The following is a 23,253-nucleotide window of genomic DNA, read 5'->3' as shown; positions in this document are numbered from 1 at the left end:
AAAGTTTCTCGACATCTAGAATAGAAGTTGCTCAGGTATCTTTATTAAAAGTTTCTTATGACTTATTATGACTCGAGTCAAACTAAGTGGAATAACCACGAGGAGACCGATTATCGTCAATTACGTCCGACCCGTTTTCCATTTTGGTTCCAACTGTTTGTATAAGGTATTTTTTTTTTATTTATTTTTTATGTGTGGCTAAAAGAACAGCTGGATTTCAGTTGACGGTGAAATTAAGACACGATATCGTTGTTAATTTGATATGAACAAAATGTATATATCATATGCCAATGATATTTTAATCGTTTTCCATATAAGAAGAAAATTGAGGGGAAAAAAAATATATAACTTGTAATTAATGTGTTGAACGATGGCTCAATTATGTGACACTACTTTCTTATATATGTATATGTATATATAGACATAAATGTGAAAAACCAAAGGAGAAACATCCCTTCTAATTAATCCACAGTTCATTCGTTAAAACCCGGAAGTGCGACCCCATTATTCGCGGAGTCTACAATTGTCTATAGTTCGACCGTTTCGCCAGCTAATTGACATTCTTCCTTAAGTAGCTTGCTAAACGAGCTTTCCTTACTTCTATCAATTCGACTCGAAACCCTTTCCATAAAATCAGAATGGTCTCTCTTAGTGATAATCTATTTTTCAAATTATAACCTACAATATAACTTTTCCAATTTTTTAAAATTGAAATTTTATTTTTACAAACTTAAATTATTTTATTTTGATTTTGAAAATTTTATTATTTATAATATTTTACTTTGAAAAAAATAATAATAATAATAATAACGATTATAATAATTATTATTTTAATAATGATACTAATAATAATAATAATAACAACAATAATAGAAATTAATTAAAATTAGTGATTAATACACTGAAAAAAAATTTTGTTTCATTCAAATTAAATTATTAAATTAAATTATTAAATTAAATTATTAAATTAAATTATTAAATTAAATTATTAAATTAAATTATTAAATTAAATTTATTATCAAATAAATATTTACTTGCATCAAATAATTTTTAATTGAATTAAGTTTAAATATCAAAATTATTAATTAAATATAAATAAATTATACATATACATGAGAAATAAGTAAAAAAAAATAATGTAAAAGTAAAAAGTTAAAAATTTAATATTTAAATAAAAATTTAGTTAAAAAAAAAAAATAAGAATCGAAAAATATGTTATCTTTTGTATGTACACAAGTAAGGCCAATCATTCTATTTGTGTAGACACTATTATATTATGACGAAATGTTATCTGCGTTAGTTACGTAAAGCGATTAAATACAGACTACTCAACGCTTAACCTACATGTGGCTTTTTCGAAACGTCTGACATGAGCTGCGGTGTCCGAGCGGTTAAGGAGATGGACTTGAAATCCATTGGGTTTTACCCGCACAGGTTCGAATCCTGTCCGCAGCGAATTTTTTTTTTTTTTTTTTCGACAATTATAATATTACATTTACTATTAACAGTAATTAATAATATTATAATTGTACCTATTTTTTATATCAATAATAATAATTATTTTTAAATAATACATAAAAAAAATAATTATTGTTTATATAAATTATACTTATTATATAAATAATAAATATGCTTAAAAAACGTTTATTAAAAAGTATTTACTTTTTGTTTTTTGAAATAAAATGTTCTTTAAATAAAAAAAAAATTTCAAGCGTTTATACCTGCGTCAAAAAGTAAAAATAGAGGGAAAACATTCGAATTTAATCTATACTCAATCTGTAAAATATATTTGATAATTAATTAATTAAAAATTATGTATATGGGTATTTAAAAAGTCGCTGGAATGTAGATTTGTAAGACTCTTAATTCTGCTAATAACCTATTAATTAAAAACACTCAACTTGGCACATCCCGCCTATAAAACGCTTATGGAAATATAGCTGACACGTATTCTGATTTGTAACATCCTTAATGCGTGAGCTATAAGAAAAAAAAAATAGAAACGAGAAGCAAATGAGGATCTGTTTATATATAGGGAAGGAAGAAATCCCTTATTCCCTTAATGGAGTTAAAAACAATTATAAAAATATAATTTTCAGTCTTTGTCAAAGAATTCTATAGAAGAGAAAGAGATATAAAGAGAGAGAGAATATAAAAATTATTATATAGGAAATAATTAATTCGGGCACCTATTTTCAATTTGAAATCTCCTTAAGTAGAGATGGTGTTAAATTACGAGAATTTACTTGCCAAGGATATGATGGCGGTGCACGAGCGCGGCGTTGGATAAAGAGACCGCGACCATGAAAGAAGGCGGCAGATCATTTCATATAAAAATTCCTAGCCATCATCATTTCTGCCCTCTACGCTTTTATTTGCCCCTTTTTTCTTGGACTCTCCTTATACTCCCAGTTACCACCCCCTCGTCTAGACATATAATTGAAGAAACAAAGAGGCTGCAATTATACTTACAATTACGAAACTTGCGGAAAAGTATGGCTGCCATTTTTGCGTTGCCTCTCGTACTTTTTGATTAAATTATTTTCATGAGAGTCATAAAGCTGTCTCTCGTGCTTCAGATAAGATAGGAAGTCTGATATTTTATAATGATACAAAAGGGAAATAATATTCACTTTAATTATATATAATATATTCACTATTTACGCGCGCTATTTTTTCCGTCAATATTTATTGTATAATTACATAATAAATTATTTATTTATTCTGTAAAATTTTATTTTCTTATTGAATATTTATTTGAAATTTAAATAAAAAATTATCATATAGAAAAGAATATGAATAAAATAAAGAGATGTGAAATTTGTATAAAAAATTATACTCTAATTTTAAGAATATCTTCTTGTCGCCTACTTAAGAATATTTTCCATGCATTTTATTGTTAAAGTTGGAATATAATATTCTTAAAATATAAGAAACATTTCTTTAGGGAATGTCAAAGTGGTGATACTTTTTACATGGCAGATTTTATGTAAAAAGTATCACACCTTTGACATTCTTCGCCTGGAACAGCGATAAGTTTCTCTGGAATAGCGATATATTTCTCTAGAATAGCGAAAAATTTCGTTGTTTTAGTTAAACATATCGCTGTTCTAGATAAAGATTTTTCGTAATTTAAGAATTGTTTCATATTTTAAGAATATTATATTCTAACTTTGAAAATAAAATACATTGGGAAATATTCTTAAATATGAAGATATTCTTAAATTTAGAATATAATTTTTTCAGTGATATATATATGTTATCTTGCAGTTAAACAAATATACAAAACTGTAACTCACATTGTAACGCCGCGAGAGTAAAGAATGACATTTATTATACATAATAATCATAATGTGAACCTTATACATAAATGTAAATTCATGAAGAAAAAAGACCTTCATTGAATAGTCAGCTAATAGGAAGAAAGGAAACACCAGAAGCAATGGTACTTTGTAGGATAAGAAATGTCCATAAACCTGTCAGCACTAAAGCGCAAATCCAAGGTAGGAGTTTCAATGTTGGAAGAACTTAAAAAGAGCCGATGAGCAAGAGGTGTAACTGTGGCATTGTGCCGTCGTTCGTGAAGACGTTCCTATATAATCAGGAAGCGAACTGCTACAAATACCTTTAATTGCTAATGCCATAGTTTACAATAAATAAATAAATAAAAAATAAACATAGAAATAAATGAATGAAACGATTTTTTTAAAAAGAAGAATTTTTGAAAAATGACATTCGTTTCTCGAAAATTTGCTGCAGATGCAATTTTCGAATCGGCAGGTAAGAAGAAAACAAGATGGTTATATATATATATATATATATATATACACCTATATAGCAAGAGTCGGTAAGTGTCTCGTCGTCAAAGGAAGATTCCCCAAGAAGAAAAAGTTAAACGGTTTTCATCGTCATCTTTAGAAGAGGGAGGTAGTTTAAACTTCCTCTGTGAGGAGAGGCTTTTCATCGTGCGAATATCGAAGAATTTGTCGCTTCGTTGAAAGCGGGTCGAGCGAGATGAGATCAAAGCCAACTTGTCTAACCCCCTCCTACTCCCCTTAATCTTCCACCTTTCAACCCACTCCCCCCACCAATCTTCTCCTTATACAACCCTATATTTCTCTCCAAGTTTTCTGCTTCCTATATATTGTTCCCTGCTCTTATCCACGTAATAATCATTTATTATCCCGCAGCATCAAATAATGAGTGTAAAGTCGTTATTAAGTTGGAAAATCGAGGCTTTGTTTAAGAATTAGCTGATATAGCTTCTTTATATCGTGAATCCTTTGAGCCTAAACTTCTGTCTATATACATACTTTAGATAACGTTGTAAAATTAAGAGTCTTTGAGGGAACTTAATCACTGTATAAAAAGGCTTGCAGTTTATATATATAGAAAAGAAAATATAAGCTTTTATTGAAGTATCATAAATATATTTTCTTTTTACATTAGTATAATTTGATCAAATTGTTCTCTGAATTTTATTACTCTCTAAATCTGAATTAGTACCCGTTTTGAATAATTTTTAATTAACAACTACTAATTCGTAATAGAAAATTAATAATTTTTTAAATAAAGTTTTCTATTACGAATTAGTAGTTTTCTACTCTCAATTAGTAATTTTCTACCAATAATTAGTATAGTTTTGTACTATTAATTAGTCAAAGTTATTTTAATTCATTTAGTAAGGCTACCCATTGTGGGTAGAAAATTACTAATTGTGATAGTAGAAAACCTACTAATTATGATAGTAGAAAACTAATAATTTGTTGTAGAAACCTACTTATATTTGTTTTTGCATAATATGTGTAAAAATAAAAAATATCCAAGAATCTCAAGACTATAATTTGAAAAAAATTAAATCAACTCTTTAATGGAAACATATATATACTTAAAACGAGAGTATATCAATCCTAAAAAGAATGATTCGCTGAAAAATTTTACAATTTCATTCCAATTTCCTTAATCGTGTGAAATTCCCAGGGCTTATCTTATATTCATGTGAACGATGGGGGCGGTCAAAAATCCGAAATTCGTGGACCAAGAAAACATGTTTGTGATGCGAGGCGACAAGATACGCGAAGAATCGCTCTTATATTAATGAGCAGACATTCTCAACGAGGTTTGGATCCTTCTTTACCGCAGATATGCGATCCTTGGCGCGAACTCGAAGTTGAAGAATTCGCGAATATGTATATATATATAAATATTCCCAGAGTATATATATATATATATATATATATATATATATATATTTAATGGAAAACAGATGGTGCATGAAACTAATACCACCAGGTTGGATATATTTAAAAAATATATATATTACTAAACAGCACCAGGAACCTGTCAGTGACTAGAAAATGATCTGTAATATCACACGTGCTATTGAGATAGACATTCTAAATGTTGTGAGGAATTTTAAACTCGCCATTACCTAAATTATTGTATTCGCTCAAGTATTCAAGTGAAACGAGCGAAACGAGATAACTTTCGAGTCAATATACTTTGGAATCTGTTAATGTGCTATGTAAAATACATCTTGATATAGTCAACATTTCATTTGATTATATGACTATTTTATTTAGTTTTATATTGGAAAAATATGTCGAAACGTGATTAATAATTCTTCCATCATTTTGTAATTTATAATTTTTTTTTTAAAATTGCTTATTCCTTTAAAAAAAGGAAATTTGATATTTTTACCTGCACCGAAAAAAATCATTCTGAAATTTAGAATATATTTTATACTTAAATTTAGTATGTAATATTCTAAAAATTAGAATATATTCCTAGTATTTAGTACATATTCTTAGTGTTTAGAATATATACAAGAATATATTCGAATTTGCATATTACATACTGAATTTAATTATAAAATAGTTTAAAATACCAAGTGTATAATTTTTCAAAATATTTTTTTTTTTGGTGCTATAAATGAACTTCATTTAACCTTCAGGAATTTCACTATCTAGAAACATTATAAGATCGAAATATATGGGAAGATAATTAGAAGCAATGGTGCAAACTATCAAAGGGAAATTTGCCACCGACAAAGTTTCAAGATCTTGGGAAACTAGATGCCTAATCGTATATATAAGACTTTGTGCGAAAGATAGAGAGAGAGAGAGAGAGAAAGAGAGAGAAAGCGATTAGAGATGAAAAGGAAGAGGCCTAAGCTTAATTTGATAAGGCTTACGGGTATGAGGCTAATATAGAGTCTTGATACTCGCCTTAGCTTGTTCTCCAACTTCTTGAAGCTAATATAGATGCCTTCAACGCCTTCGGCACATACTTCATGCACTTGAGTCGTCACATATATACGTGACACTATGCCTATACACTTCTTACTAATATCCACTTAACAAAATATTTTTAAATGCTTCACATTCCTCAAAAAAAAAAAAAAACATTCAAACATGTAACAAATGCAAAAGGATTGCTCAAACAAAAGGATTTATCGTTGAAAAATAAAGTTCAACAAAAATTAATTCGGCAAATTATGAACAAAAATCATCCGACTGTAAAAAATTTGCGAAAATAACAGTAAAAAAAATGGAGTCAGATTTTAACTCCGCCCCAATGGGATTCTATAAAAGTCGCACCCTTTTGGAGTTGACGCTGAGGGAGTTCATTGTATGCACTTTTGAAGTTGATTTTTAACTCCTAAAATTTTACTCCCAACTACGGTTGTCATTAATTTCCGAAATTTGGGAGTTGATGGCGTAGTTGGGATTAGCGTATAGTAGGAAGTAAAATTTTAGGAGTTAAAAATCAACTCTAAAAGTGAGTTAAAATTAGATTAACTCCCTTGGCATATACAATTAGCTCCATCAGCGCCAACTTCAAAAATGTGCAACTTTTATAGAATCTCGTTGGGAGTTAAAATCTCTCTTTCTTATGTTATCAAAATAATGAAGAAATTTTATTTTAAGAAAAGAAATGAGTCGTAATATATATTTTTATAACCGAAATAACAATATTCATCATTCCCGAACTTAAAATAATCTCAAAATTTCCAATTTGTTAACACTTAATAGTTAAAATTCTTGAAATTTTTCGACTTTTGACATTATAACACCACAGAGTGCGTTTATGGAACTTTTTTTTTGTTGATTTTTTTGAGTATATATACTCCGTGCGAAAAAGAGGAACTTTTGCAGGGATTCGCGCGCGATATCAAGATCTGGGAAGTGGACTTTCGAATATATTCGAGGTGGAGAGGCCCCGCGCGAAAAGATGTGCCGATAAGAGGATATAAATGAGTCCTTCCAGGGTCCCATCGAGGGCAAATATAGACCAGTGTGTTAGCCAAAGGGGGTATATATATATATATATATATATACACTGTGTGCCTTAAACGGCATCGTCGAATGGCCCCGGTATGGAAATGCGATCGGCTTTTAAACGTCGAACCGCGCTCAGCTATGTTAATTCCCATACGTGTTACTCGAGGTGTAACTTCTGTGTTTATCTTCGAATCTACTCAATGTAACCTAACGAACGCTAAAGACCACCTACAATAATTGCCGCGTGTGTCATTTTTCCTCAATTTTTAATCTCATTATTAAAATTCAATCCTTTTTCTTTTTGATCATATACACTTAAAAAATCGCAACATATGGTCACAATACTAAATAGCAATATTACATATCATAATATTACTGCAACATTTGATTATGTCTGTAACGCGGAATATTGCCTGGCAATATTTAGCCAACATTCCCACTTGGAAAGATTCTCCGGAAAGTGCCCCCTGGAGGTTCTATCAGAATTCCGCCAGAACTTCCGTCGGAATTCCGATTAATTTTTTTCAAAATTTTTAGAGTCCCAATTCCGTCAGAATTTCGTCGGAATCCCATCGGAAATTCTTTGGAACTCCGATGGAATTCCGGAAGTTTCGGCGGAATTCTGATAGAACCTCCAGGGGGCACTTTCCGGGGAATCTTTCCAAGTGGGTTGAATTAACGTTGCTCTGCAATATTGCTGTCAACACTGATTGTATCCGCCTTGAGTTGCAATATTGAGATAATATTGTCGCAATATTGCGACCCAAGGCGGACATAATCAGTGTTGACAGCAATATTACAAAACAATGTTAATTCAATATTGCCAGGAAATATTCCACATGACGAACATAATCGCAATATTACAGTCAATATTGCTACAATATTGACAAGCAATATTACCTCAATATTGCTTGAATATTCACAGGCAATATTCCACATGACGAACATAATAAATATTGCAGAAATATTTGCAATATTTCAATGTAATTTTACAATTAAAATGAAGCTAAATTTTGTACTTAAAGATTTAAGAATATAATTTAGTAAAAAAAAATAATACACGCATAAATTAGAGTAATAAAAATTAAAAACAATATAAATTAGAGTAATAAAAATAAATATAAATGAGATAGGAAAAAGAAGTGAGTGTGTGAAAATAATCAAAGTCAATAAAGGATTCTATATGGAAGTGAAGAAGGAATTTTCTCAGGGTGCGAATTGAGAGTTGATCATAATCACTAATCAGGTATGGCATACGCGAGTGAGGCTATTACTCGAATGATTGAAAGAACTGGACATATAACGGATGAGTGCTGCGCGTATAAAATGGAAAATGATTTATATAAAGGGTTATAAGGTTTTTCTTTTTCCTTTATAGCCACTTGTATATATATATATATATATATATATATATATATATATACGTAGAACTGGTCAGGAAAGTATAAGTTATGACTGAAGAGAACTAAAATGCATACAGTGAACAACTGGTATTAAGAGAGTCATTTGTAAGCTGGTAACTACGTGCCGAGTGCTTTACGATAGTAAAGCTGTATTTTATGTCAGGGAGGTCTTCGACTCTTGGCGGTTGGAGCTAAAAGTGCTACTTAAAATTTTATGACATTTATTTACAGCCTATCTTGATCAAAGGGCACGTGTAATATTTGCCTTTTTTACTAAAGAAAAAAAAAAAGAAAAACCAAGAGAAAAAAAGAAAAGAAAAAAAAAAGATCAATTTGTGTTACGCAAATTACTCTCCGCCTCTGGTGGGGTCTCCCGAAGAATTTAATTCGCAACGAGGGAAAAGTGACTTATATATTAGACACTTGTAAATTACTTTATTTTGATATTTAATAACCCCTAAAAATGGTCTATATGGGATGGAAAATATTCAATAAGCAAAAATGTCGAGTATAAAGAAACATGAAGCTAATAAAAGTCGAGACCATCGGAGCTTATGGAATATAAACTTGAGTATAAAAATTAGTATTAATTTTCTCCTTCATGTGAAATATGATCATTAAAATGAGATAAATTTCTCGATTTACGGCGTTTCTATATATGAAAGTCACGAGAAGACATGATGAGATTTAAGCCTTTGTTTATCTACTTTTTCCTTTCTCTTTTTTTTTTGTTACTTTTCTTATTTATTTATTTTTTTATTTTGTAAAAAAAGAAAAAAAATACATGAACATTTCGTATATAATGAACATGTTGCATGTCAAGTTTGTTTTTGTGACCTTCTTTTTGCAGCCCAATGTCAAGTATTCGTTCAAAAGATCCCTCTCCCCCCCCCCTCGTCATCGGTACCATTTATAACTTTAAGGCGCGACAGACACCAAACAACATCGGGTATAAGTCATTAACTCCAGGCAAAACCAAAAGTCGTAATACTTTACCGTCACCGATGACAAGTATTTGTTTCAATCATTTTGCGCCTCTCACGAATTTAACAGAAATTTTTTGATAAATTTGTCACATGTGGAAAAAAACTAACACGAAGTTTAAAAAGAACTGTTCTAAACCTGATAGTTTGTATTATTGACAAAATATTTTTTAAGTTTAGAAACGTTTTCTTGAACAATTCTTTTGGAACTAAAAATTTTCTTTTTTTTTAAACTGAAAAAAATATTTTTGAATCCATATACTTTGAATTAATACAAATAGAATTTAAATAATCTTTTACTTATGAGTATTATCAAATAAATATTTATTTGAACCAAATAATTTTTATTTAAATTAAATAAACTGTATTTGGATTAATATAACATCTGCACGGAAAAAATGTAAGACGCAAGTAAAGTAAATAAAAATTATTTAATACAACTAAATATTTATTTGAAATCAGGTAACAGATTAATTGAATTAAATAAATTATTTTTTTTAGTGTACTTTACTAATTGTATTTTAAATTTATTCATATTTTTAATAATCGTATATAGAAATTATTCATCTCAAAGTGAATTATTAATCGTCAAGTAGAATTTTACGGTTTATAGATCTACAGAGTATACGCTATGATAAAGTATTATGGCCTGATGCCAAGATCGTTTAGCGGAGATTAACGACATCTTTCTTATGGTTTATTTCTCTTATTGCCGCACCAATAAGAATCATTTTAACTATGATATTCTAGGTGGGCAACTCATTTTTACGTTCTTCGTTAAATTCTCACATTTTCCCTATGTCGTAAAAATACTTGTAAAAATTTTAATTTTCTTTCATCTACAATCAAACCGAGTTGACACCTGAGTAAACTTTTATCGCGGAGAATATATTTTTAAGGACATTTATTTTATATAAAAAACCCTCTTTATGGAAGAATCAAACAAAAAATCGGAACATAAGTTAGTCCTGTTTTTTTTTAAAGAAAAATATTTCAAAAAAAGCTTGGGTGAAATTTTAAATAATTTAATTTCAAAAATTTTTTAACAATTAGAAATTGCATTTAAATCATAATTAACAGTTTTTATAGGAAACGAATTAGGTAACATAACCTAAAAGCATTATTTTTAGGTTATGTTATACCTAATTCGTTTTCTATGCATAAAAACTATTAATTTTGACTTAAATGCAATTTCTAATTTTTAAAAATTAAATTATTTAAAATTTCACGAAACTTTTTAAAAATTTAAATCATCTTTTTCATTAAATATACAAAAATACTAGGACTAACTTTTCTTCTGATTCTTCCTTAAGTGGAAAAAATTCAATCACTATATAACTAAATTTATATAGAACCTATAAACATCTCAAAAACGATTAATCCTAAAAATATTGTGTTTTCAAAAGTGAACTAATTTTGTTGTATTATAAAGTTGTCTTTAAAAAAAAAGTGATGTACGTCGACAGGACTACTTATCACTTAACTTATGGTGTTTACCGGTTCAATTAGAAGGTACAACCTCAAAACCCTCTTAAGATGAGATACATTTGTTTCGGCATTAATTTACCGAAACGCTCGGTTGTCATAACAAAACTATAATAAACCGCGGCGGTTGGCCCGGCGCCAGTAATGTCGGATGGCTTTCGGAGTTCATAAAATACTCGAAATGGTTCGGACGACATTGTTTTTGCTCGTGATGACTCCAATCTATTTATTCGAGCACGGCAAGTGTAATAAATCCGCTCTGTGTCTCCATCCTGTTATATACCATTGACTCGATCCTCCTCTCATCGATATTCCCAACTCGACTCTCAATTCCCCTTTTGAATTACATTTTTTACACTTTCTACCTTTTTTTTTTGTTAACTATTTATCATACAAAATTAAATTATCCTTCGATGGAAAAGAAGCAAGTCATATTTTTCTTCGACGAGTTATTGATGCGCTCATAAATAATGTACCGAAAATTGAATTATGCTACTGTGTGTTACCAACGGGGAGAGTAAAAACGAATTAAAAATTAGTGAGACTTTTGATTTGCTTTCTGATATAATTGAGAAAATATAGAAGCTATATGTTAACCAAACTTTATGTTGAATCAACCAACAGTTTATTTCATTCAATCAAATTCATAAAAAAATTAAAAGGCATTAAAATAAGCTGCAACGTTTATTATTTTAATCCAATTTTGCTTATTTTAATCCATTTTGGTATTATAATCCAATTTTGCTTATTTTAATCCATTTTGGTATTATAATCCAATTTTGCTTATTTTAATCCATTTTGGTATTAAAATAAACAAAATTGGATTAAAATAATAAGCGTTTCAGCTTATTTTAATGCCTTTTAATTTTCTATGTTCTTTCTTCATTCGAAAAATTTATTAAAATAAACCAAACGTTTATTTCAATCAAATAAATATTTATTTGGTCCAATTAAACGTTGGGGTTTATTATAATAAATTTTTCGAATGAAGAAAGAATTTGATTGAAACAAATAAACTTTTGGTTAATTCAACTAAAATTTCGATGTTTCAAACAAATTTTTTTTTCTGATTGTATAAAAATCGGTAAAAGAAATAAAATAAAAGAATATAGTTAAAAATATATCGTATATAATTAAAATGAAGGTTTAAAGGATAACTGTCTAGTTCGTCATCCATTTTCCGTGACAAAAAAAGGTCACTTATATCATTCGCGATGACAATCATGTAGATCGTATAGAAGTCAGCTTATAGACTGTCACAATCAACATTAATTAAGATTAATAGATATTGCAACGCATGCGACCGCGAGTTCTGAAAGACACTTTTATTGCACGTATTGAAAGAGAGAGAAAGGAATATATATATATATACCCGTGCAGAAATTTCCACCCTTCTTCCCGATTTCCGACCTGGCCCCGGCCAGATTATCTGGTCCGGCCCCGGGTCAGTAAATGTTAGTGGCCCCGATCGTGGCCAGGCCGGGTTGCCCCAATAATAAGATAAGTAAAAATAAATTTTTATAGAGGAGTGCAGAACTCAAGAAGGCTATAGAAACAGGAAGTACACGTTAGGTAGTGGGGGAACGTGACAATTTGGTTTTCTGAAATGGGCGGATAAGTTGCAAGACGCAGTAGCCTCCTGCGCATATTACGAACAGGTGATAATAAAAAAGCAGATATTTATTTTACCGAAGCATATACGTACGTATAGAATCAGTGTTAATATTTTATTCTGAATTACCGCCAGATGGTAAGTCAACAGTTAGTCTGCGCAGAAGAGGCTACCGCGACTTGCAACTTATTCTATTGCTCTGCCTATTTCAGAAAACCCTTTTTCTTACGTATTCGTACGGTACCTCCCATTTCTAGTCTTCTTGGCCTAACTTTTGTTTTATTTTGGATACATAAATTATTTATTTCTGTGAATAATATGCCAAAACACAAAAGTACGAAACGTGTACGGAAACATCGACTGTCAACCCAATTTTCATCTCTGCCGAATATATCAAGTCGTAAGTAAAAAATATTATTCACATGATATTACATTACCAAATAAAAAATAACCTAAAAATAGAGATTTTGTATTCTAACTTTATGAATATTGTTTTTATTTTTATAGTTTTACAAATGTTCTAGTAGTATTCCTTTGAAAAAATCCCGAATTGAAGTTAAAAATTCTTTTATTACATCTGACTTCTTATATATTCTTTCACATTTGTTATAATAATAATATGTATAAGTATGAATTTATCACTCGATCGAAATTAGTTTTATAAGAATGATCTTTCTTTCTTATATAATAATAATGATAACAACTATTTTCATGTATGTTAAATATAATTCTATGCCTTATAGCTTCAGATGATTCAAATCATGAAGATGCGAATGTTAATGAGAATATCAGCTCACAGCTAGGACAACAATATTATTCGCTTAGTTCCCATATGGAAGATTGTCTCACACCAGGCGACATTGATTCAAACTACGAAATTAATGAATCTGAAGACCAAATCAATATCCACTCTAAATTGTTAGGCAGATGACTACTGTATGGTTTACCATACCACAAACATTTGAATGGTGGTCAAATCGGGAAAAATTTGATGGCCCCGGTCGGGTCCCCAGCAGGGAACCAGATCGGGCCCCGAGCCATGGCCCCGGTCGGTTTTATTGTTTCATCCAGGCCGGGGGCAGGCCAGATTTCCCGAAGTGGCCCCGGTCTTGCCCGGTCTGGCCCTGGCCAGGGCCCGGTCAAAATTTCTGCACGGGTATATACGGGTGTGCAATTTGACGCCATGACAGTGAACATAAAATAAACCCGGTTAGAATTTTTCCTCTTGTAAAATGTACTTCCTTCCAAGGCAACAGCTGGATCACGATGCGACAAATCATAATTGCGAACAGTTTCGCATATAAACTAACCTCGCCTTATATCCCCCCCAACTTGTTTTTTTTCCCCAACCAGCATGAACATCTCGCCATTTTCGTTTTCATTAATATATATATTTTTTACAGCAAGGAATCTACTTTTTTTTGTGTTAACAGAATCGCAAAAACTTTGTTGGAATTTTACTTCCTTTATTATATGCTCTATATTTTAATTGTTATTTTTTGTCATACTGGAATTTTAATTATTGCAAAACCGAATATTGATGATGCGTTAATGACGCGATAAATATTCATCGAGAAAACAATTTAATTATATCAACCAAACGTTTAATTGTTTTACGTTAAACATTATTTTATGCTAATATATACATGAAGAAAAATGACTTAATAAATCCTGGAACTAACAAATTTTGTTTACTCGATACAACAAATCTGTATTGTTGCATTAATAATATATTTGTTACCACAACAAATTTTGTTGTAACAAGTAAAAATTTATTTATTTATTTTTTCCGTGCAGTGTGAATTGAAACATTCAAAAATGGAAAAAAATAAAAAAGCACATCTACAAAAATAATTAATTATCGCATCATAAACATGAAATTGAAATGTAAAACTTTCAATAACTGGTTCATTAATCTCGCAGGAAATTCTTTTTCAACATGCCGCTGAAAATAAAAGATAACTACATATATATAATTACTCGAAAATTTTAGTTCCTTATCGTGCTCTCACATCTTTTAATTTTATCTTCGCGATTATTTAGTTTTATTTTTATTGTTAAATACATATGTATATTTTTTTTTATCTTATAGAACATTGATATGTTGTTCCGAAAATTCTATTTGGACTCAAGTACTTCAACGAGATACGTGCGTCCATAAGCAAAAGTGGTCCTGTTCGACAGTTGACATATCAAAGAGATACCGACTGAGTCGGTCTCGTCCTCAGTGGATACTGATCAGAAGACTGATATATCCGTGGAATAATTTCTAATTAATTGTCCCCCATCGAAGGAACGACATTCGACAATTTACCATATATACAAGTCTCAATCTCTAAACGAATATGTACAGTATTTTTTATTATATATATAAAAAATATAATTTTTTATTATATATTAAAAAAGTATATTTTCAATTATATATTATAAAAAATATAATTTAAAATTATTAAAATAGCGACCATCGAATAACAAAATTGTTCAATTCTCGATTTACGACTACTTGTCGGAAGTAGTTTATATCTTATATAGGCAATCAATTTGATATAGTTATAAAAACAGGATTGGAGGACAAAGAGTTCTCGATTACTCCAGGAAAAAAAAGAGATGAGTATATACATATACGGAAGAGACTCACGATTTCTGCAACCTTATTGTAATAGTGAATTGTGCATAGATCGCGAGGTCACAAATCCAATAAATTGCAAATAGTCCTTTCTCCTTCAGGACATTATTGATCGATTTGCTGTGTGTCACACATTGAAAAAAAAATTTATTTAATTCAAATAATCAGCTACTTGACAATTAACAAATAAATATCTACAAAATAATTTTCGAAACCAAATAATTGAATTAAATAAACTGCGTATTTGAATCATTTTCTGTATTTGAAACAAATATCATCTTAAATAATAATTATTTAAAAATATTTATTTGATAATAGTCAAGCAACCGATTATTTGAATCAAATATAAAAATTGTTTTTTTCCAGTGATGTAAGAGAGAAAAACAAGGAAATCCGAGTCAAATGTGATATGGGTAAAAAAAAAGAATACAAAGAAAGCGACAAACAAAAAGTGCAGGAGGAATTGTTTTCAAGAGGAAGGACACGTGCGGAAAAAATTACAAGATCGGAGAAGAAGAAATCGTTTGGAATTGTAAATTGAAATCCCCATGACAAGATGGACATCCTGTTGTTGTACAGGTGACTTTCAACCTGTCACCAAACTTGCGGAATAATATTTGGGTTACAGGGAATAAGACACCCCTGTAATCCGATAAAAAATAAGTGCGAAACAGTTTGGATGCGATTAAAAAAAAAAACGATATTGTTAAATTTTTTCTATATATAATAATTTTTATAATGTATAGTAACTTACCAGATTGAATTTAGTTCAAGTTAAAATTTTATATATATAGTTGAAATATTGTCACTCACCTGAAACAGAAAAAAAAATACAATTGGTTTACGATTGCAGAGAATTTTTATTAAAGTTTTGTTTATGTTATGTTAGGTTATGTTAGGGCCTCTATCCTCCTTAAGAGAATGAAGTTAATTTTAAAAATAATTAAAATTTTACTTATATGTAAAAAGAAGATAAATCTTAAAATAAGATTTTCAAGTACATTTACAACAGAACTCGATGCATCTAATTATTGCTTAATCTGACTATAAAGTAAATGTATTGAATTTTTTTTTTTATGTAAAGTTGGCACACGTGCATCAGGTTTTGAACACCGGGTGTGTGTTGTATTTTTCGAATTGTGGTACCCTCCTGGCACATATTGTGACGAACATATATAGCGAGATACGTCGATAGGATCATTGGAATTGCAGATTCCGAGCACACACGGGGAACAGATGCGAAACGTCCCGAAGACGAACTTACAGTACTTGCGTTTGTGACAAAAAAGGCCATCAAGATATAGAGGAAGAGAGGCCCCGATATATATCCCTTGAGTTTCGCGCAGGACACATTCAGAAGGGAAAGGACGACAACGACGAGTGAAAACGATGAAATAATCAGTTGCCCTTATTGCAACGCGCGCGGTTTCAAGATAAAGCGAATAAAGACATATACTGTACGAACCTCGAGAAATTTACGATCTACCTCCAGACTCTATAAGTGGAAATAATTGTCTCGCTGTCTTGCTCTCTCAATTTATTTCCAGCTCTTAGAATTTAGAATTTACTGGAAAACTTAAAAAGAATATATGAACAAAGAGATATATTGTTACAATTTACTCCTAAACATTATGCCTAGATTGGAGAAAATAAATTTTCATCTGCATACAATTGCTGATTTTTAAATTGTATATCAAATAATTCTTACTTTTTTCAAATGTTTTCATTCAAATTGATTCTCTTTCCTATATTATATCTGAAAAAAATATCCGATTTCAAGAATTTCTGGTACATTTAAATTAAATTGATCAGAAATGTAATTTTTAATATTTCTAACCCAGAAAAAGTAGTGTTTTTCTTGAATTCTGATTAGAAATAAAAAAAAATTAAAATTAAAAAGAAATTTTTTTCTTTCTTTATAGAAATTCTTTGACATTTTATTTCATCTTCATATAATTTTTTAATTACAATCTTAAAATAATAAACGGGGTAAACAAAAGTTAATAGTTGTAAAAAAGAAATTTCAGTTTTCTAAAAGAAAGTTCCGTTAGTTCTGAAAGTTCTTTTATATACACCAATTTCACCTGCGTTATAAGGTTGAACTGTCAATATCGTAACGAATAACAAAAATAAAAAAAATAAAAAAAATCAAGAAACACAATTTATTCTCTTGAAATTATAATCTCTCTATCATTCTCTGTTCTTTCATTACCATATTCCTGTCATGTGCCAGACATTTTTTTCAAATCCATATATAATTCAACTCTCACTTTGGCAAACGTCAGGAACTAAAGTAAAACGACAAATGTTTTTCACTTGACGGTAATTAAGAAACACGGTAATGTTAGCGTGACTAAAGGCAATATTCATGTTATAGACATAAAGTCGTATATATATGCATAAAAGCAGTCAGCGATTAAATCCGTCATTTTTAAAAAGACCCACCAACTTTCAGGAAGTTTGTCGTGTGATTTTGACGTAAATATCAACATTTATATTCATCTATGCACAACTTTCAATTTGCACAATACAAATAGAGTCTAAAAATGATAAATTGATTGAATTCATAAAGAAAATTTTTAATCTTTGATATATATTCCTCTGAATTTAAAATGTTATATTTTAAGTTTATATAAAATTTCATATTTTAAATTTATATAATTTCTATTTAACTATTAATCAAATAAATATTTATTTCTTATCAAAAATTTACTATTGGCGTAGTACTGACACGGTACTGGTACCAATACTATGCCAGTAGTGAACTCTGTCAATTTCTGGTTGGATTTGTATCAAATAATTATTATAATAGTCAAGTAATAGATTATTTGAATCAAATATATTTTTTAGAATAAATTATTCATATGATGTTATTTATAAAAAGTAGTGAAACATTTTTTCTCTCGGATATATAATGAAAATGTAAACGGTTGAATAAATGTGGTTTATATGGATATGTTTGAATGCGTGTAGAATGCGGTGTATTTCTTTTAAAGTTTCAAAGTTCTCGCGACAGACATATATGTATATATATATAGTGTATAGGAAGATGTGAGACACGTGTTTCATGATATATCACAAGGGCTCCGACAAGTCTCGCACTTTGTCACTAAAACCACGCCCTTCGTCAAATTGTGCTCGAAAACACTCGCTGCGAGAGTATATATACTTATATGTATAATAGAACCGAGGCGAAACCGATTTCTCGCGACTCCGCCCGTTAGATCGCGAAGCGCACTCACGTAATTATCTTTGCCCGTCGACTCATTAGTGTCGATTCGCCCCAAGACTTTTGAGTTTATTTCACATTTCTTTTTTGCCTCGCAATTCCATTTTGCAAAAAAATGTATAGTCTTTAAAAAAAAATAAAAGTCCATATACTTTTAATGCAGCACTCTTGAACAAAAATCGTCTCATTTTCACCATAAAGAGGCCGCGTAGTCCCGTTACTGATTATCCACAAACAGTAAATACAAATAATTCCTTGCCAAATGCAAAGTTTTATTGACATAACAAAAGTTTTGTTGTGCCATATTTTGAAAATGAGAAAAATCACAATTCAAATTATTCGGATATAAAAAAAATATGAGAAATAATTTTCTTTTTATATTTGCAAAAAGTAGAAAACAATTCAGTAATAGAACATTGATTATACGACTCTGTATTATAGAATTGTAGTGGGAAGACAAGCTTTCCCAGTATACGTGGAATCGTCGCGGCCTTTGGGAAGCCGGATCAGGTTCTATACGTGCCGATCGTTTTTTCTTAAACAACGGATTGTCCTCTTGTATATATAGAATCGCGCTTTACACCGTGTTTTACTCTTTATTAAAGCGGCGCGCCTGCGCGGGTCACGTATTAATTTTTGCGCTCAAACCGGTACGGCCAGTTCCCTCGCTTTTGCGATTTGATTTTTGAACCATCGAAACACCAAGCACCAATTTCACGAATCGAATACACATATATTATATTATTTGTCTCTTTTATATTTATTCATCAAATCATAAAATAAAAATTATGTAAATTAACATATCAGATATAATTAATTGAATTAAATAATTCTATCAAATATAAAAATTTGGATAAATGAAAATTCGGGCATTTAAAAATACCCACTACATAAATACAGTGAAACCCTATCGAACCCGCATTATTCGGTTTCCCGCTTACATCGAATTTTTTCCGGTCCCTTGAATTTTCCTATATAAGACTGTGTTACAATACAGAAATGTACCTTACCGACTGATGGTAAAATAGGAAAAAAATGACTATATAAAAATTACCGACATAGAAATCTACATTATCGACTGATGGTAAGGTAATTTTTTATATTTTCATTTTCCTGTTTTACCATCAATCGGTAAGGTAGATTTCTATTTCGATAATTTTTTTATATCTTCATTCTTCCTATTTTACCATTTTGAGCATTAGAAAGAAAAATATTTATTTATTATAATATTGATACAATGTAATAAAGTAATTTAATTTAGTAAATTATTTAACTCAATTAATTATATCTGATATGTTAATTGTACACAATTATCATTTTTATTTTACAGTTTAACGAATGAATATAAAAGGGATAAATGATATAATAAATTTTATTTGTCTCAAATAAATGTAAATAAAATATTTCTCTGGGTGTATTATTTTGTTTTTTACGTGTAAAAATAGCTATATATATAATGTTCATTCAGAGCGGAACTGGAGTTAATAATCATGCAAGGCAAACGTGTGGCAATTTTCCATGACTAGAGCGCGCGTCACACACGCAGAGAGTATAAGGTTCGCGGTAACGTTCCAAAGGAATGTCCCGCAGATATATCCAAGAAACGAGTACGTGGAAATTTATTCCGTCGAAGCGAGAACAACAAATTACTATAGTTGATCTCTCCTAATACGACATACGAGAATACCAGAAGTCAAAGCTCGCTGGATTAGAGAGATTAACGATGTCGATAGAGGAAAGAATGTCCAAGATAAAACAATTTATTATTCTCAGACCGAAACCCGCGCGCTGTGAAAATGGCAAGGTGAAAAAAGCTCCTATCTCCAGAGAGAGAGACGAGCACAACATGATTAGCAATAAATAAGATTAACTAACTTTCTAAGTTACCTAAACATCATTCTGGAAATATGTCTTTTATATATATATTGGCACAAAAAAAATAGAGGACAGGAAGTTTAACGATTCTCGTGATTATTACAAAATTGATGGTAGTTACCTGACTGACAGTATAATTATCGTTATTGATAACCTGCAGTAGTTAAAAAAAAATTACTAAGTACGACAAAAAAAACTTCGGCTTTATAAAACAAAAGTCGTATTCGATCTAATGAATTTTAGAGAATAATTTTGGAAAAATGAAGCCTTGCACAAAAATATATTTTATTTGCAAAATAAAAAAAAAATATTTAAAAGGCAATTGTTCATATGACTCGCTTAACGAGGGAGAGTATATAATATACAAGTGACTTGAGAATACCAGACTGCGCTCATTTAAAGTTCCATCAGCCGCGTAGTAATGGGGAACCCGAAAATACTTGGCTAATATATGACCATACTCTAAAAAGGTTGTTACCGTGGAGGAAAAAAAAATGATTTCTTTTTCAAAAATAAACGCAGTTTTTTTTTTGCGCCTCTGTCATACACTTGGCATTTCAGGGATTCTGTTTCTACATACCAATGTCCGCGTTAAGTACTTACTACTCGAACAGAGGGGAAAAAAATGTTGTCAACGGCAACCGTCAATTGTGTCAGACACGATGAAAGGAGAAAACGGTATTTAAACGAGATGCATCTTGTAAACTGTGTGATTCACACGATAGTAATTTTTATTATTTGTGTATACTATTTTCCAATCTATACTTTTTAACATTATTTCTCAAAAAATTTAATAAAATTATATTAAAACCATATTTTTTTTACTATGCATCAAGTAACCGAATATTTTAAGCAAATAAATATTTTTTCAGTGTACTCTCTAAATCTGAATTAGTAAAAATGTTTACTAATTTGAATTAGTGACTCACTTTTTGCTTCTGAATTAGTAAAATTTTACTAATTATTAGTAACTTTTACTAACAATTAGTAAAATTTAACTAATTCAGAACCAAAAAGTAAGTCACTAATTCAAATCAGATTTAGAGAGTACATGTTAAGGAAGAATAATCAGGGTGTCCAGCAAGAAGTACAAAAAAAATTCCCTGACTTTTCCCTGAAATTTCCTGACTTTTTTCTAACCTTTTTCTAAATAAATATTTAATATTAAAGAAATGAAAAGTATCAAATATTAAAGTATTTTTAAGATAAAAAAAAAAACATTTTATTTATTAGCATTATAAACTTTTTCTTCAACTGAAAATTTTTTTAAATTCATAAAAATGTTTATTTTTGGCAAATTTTTAAAAAGTTCCCTGACTTTTAATTAAATTCCCTGACTTTTCCCTGACAAAAAAATTTCCCTGACTTCCCTGACCGCTGGACACCCTGATAATAAACAAAGAATCGGAACCAAATGGGTAACGATTTAAGTAACATAACCTAAAAGCATTATTTTTAGGTTATGTTATACCTAATTCGTTTTCTATGCATAAAAACTATTAATTTTGACTTAAATGCAATTTCTAATTTTTAAAAATTAAATTATTTAAAATTTCGTCACCGAAGCTTTTTTTAAAATTATACAAAAATACACAAACAAACTTTTGTTCCGATTCTTTGTCTGATTCTTCCTTAAAAAACATAATATTTATAAATATTATGTTTTGACGTTTTCATTAAATAAATTTCTATATATTATATGGACTGAAACAATTATATGAAGATGATTAATGGCCATAAGAAATAATAATGTACGATTAAAACATTTGAAAATCTTTTTGTTCAAGAGATCAAAGAGAATTGATAGACAGATTGTAAAAAAAGTGTTTACGCGAGTGATCGAATCGAAATAGAAGAGATAGTTGCCAGGTGAGTGAATGCAATCGAGTTCGATGAAAATGGAAGAAAGTCCGATGCGCGCACGCGTTTCTCCAATCCCCTACAAATGTGAGCGCTCCACGATTACGCATTGAACACACAATTCCAACATGAATTAATGTATCTTTCACGCATATTATTTAAACTAACATGTGCGTACTATAGGTACTTAAATACAAAGAAAAAAAAAAAAAAAGGTTTATATAATATATCGACTAAATAAATAATAATAAATATTTAACAAAATAGTGAATAAATTCCTCATTAAGAGAACAATATAATTAATCGTGAATTGCATATAATAAAATTCGTACAATGCATGTAAAAATCCGCGAGATTATTTCATTTTAGCAGGTGCAATATTGACAAAAGGTAATGCGCATGCGTGGAATTTTTACATAACGTGTATATAGAAAACAGTATATACACATGAAAATACATATATCCCTTTGGGGTGAATTGTGTGTATATATGCGAGTGTACGAGAGAAAGGCAGTTGGGTTTTAATTTATGTCGGAACCTAGGAAACCGCGGGTATCAAAAAACTTCCCGACCTCAACATGTGACGGCACAAAAAAGCACAGCCGTTATAATTTATACGCTAAATGGCGTCTATTCGTGCCACGACGTGCATCGATGTCACGTGGCGACCAACATATTCGATGCTATCTAGTATAGGCGCAGAGATAAAGAATCTTGGGTGTGTATATGTCGAGAAAAATTTTTTAACTCATCGAAATTACCCGAAAATGTGTTTCTGCATTTGCGATTTTTAAATTGTATTAGACTGATATTTTTGCAACATAAATAGAAAAAAAATATAGTTTAAAATAGTAATGCTTAATTAGGCGTCATTTTTTAGCACCTATTTAAAGGTTA

General features: G+C 30.0%; 3 protein-coding genes and 1 non-coding gene across 9 annotated transcripts in view; 3 read left to right on the top strand and 1 right to left on the bottom strand.

Annotated features, from left to right (window-relative positions):
• Positions 1-23,253, top strand: part of LOC127277219 (blood vessel epicardial substance-like) — a 212,612-nt gene that overhangs the window by 175,232 nt on the left and 14,127 nt on the right. The window lies entirely within an intron of this gene.
• LOC127277223 (protein vestigial) overlaps positions 1-23,253 on the bottom strand; it is an 89,703-nt gene that overhangs the window by 56,807 nt on the left and 9,643 nt on the right. The window lies entirely within an intron of this gene.
• Positions 1,374-1,455, top strand: Trnas-uga (transfer RNA serine (anticodon UGA)). The gene has a single exon. It is a non-coding gene; the product is annotated as a tRNA-Ser (tRNA).
• Positions 12,638-13,923, top strand: LOC127277227 (uncharacterized). Of its 2 annotated transcripts, XM_051298139.1 has the most exons (3): positions 12,638-12,904; positions 12,979-13,166; positions 13,510-13,923. In XM_051298139.1, exons 2-3 carry the CDS (start codon positions 13,085-13,087, stop codon positions 13,695-13,697), a joined length of 270 nt encoding a protein of 89 aa, XP_051154096.1. In that variant the 5' UTR covers positions 12,638-12,904; positions 12,979-13,084; the 3' UTR covers positions 13,698-13,923. The 2 variants fall into 2 exon arrangements, with proteins under 2 accessions (XP_051154096.1, XP_051154094.1); XM_051298137.1 differs by having other exon boundaries at positions 12,638-13,166.

This window comes from Leptopilina boulardi, unplaced genomic scaffold (genome assembly GCF_019393585.1).
Source record: "Leptopilina boulardi isolate dan_hultmark-lab unplaced genomic scaffold, ZJU_Lbou_2.1 LbouV2_165, whole genome shotgun sequence".
In the NCBI taxonomy this organism is placed as follows: Eukaryota; Metazoa; Arthropoda; class Insecta; order Hymenoptera; family Figitidae; genus Leptopilina; species Leptopilina boulardi.
The sequence above is the reverse complement of the archived record's forward strand: the minus strand, read 5'-3'. Positions and strand labels throughout refer to the sequence as shown.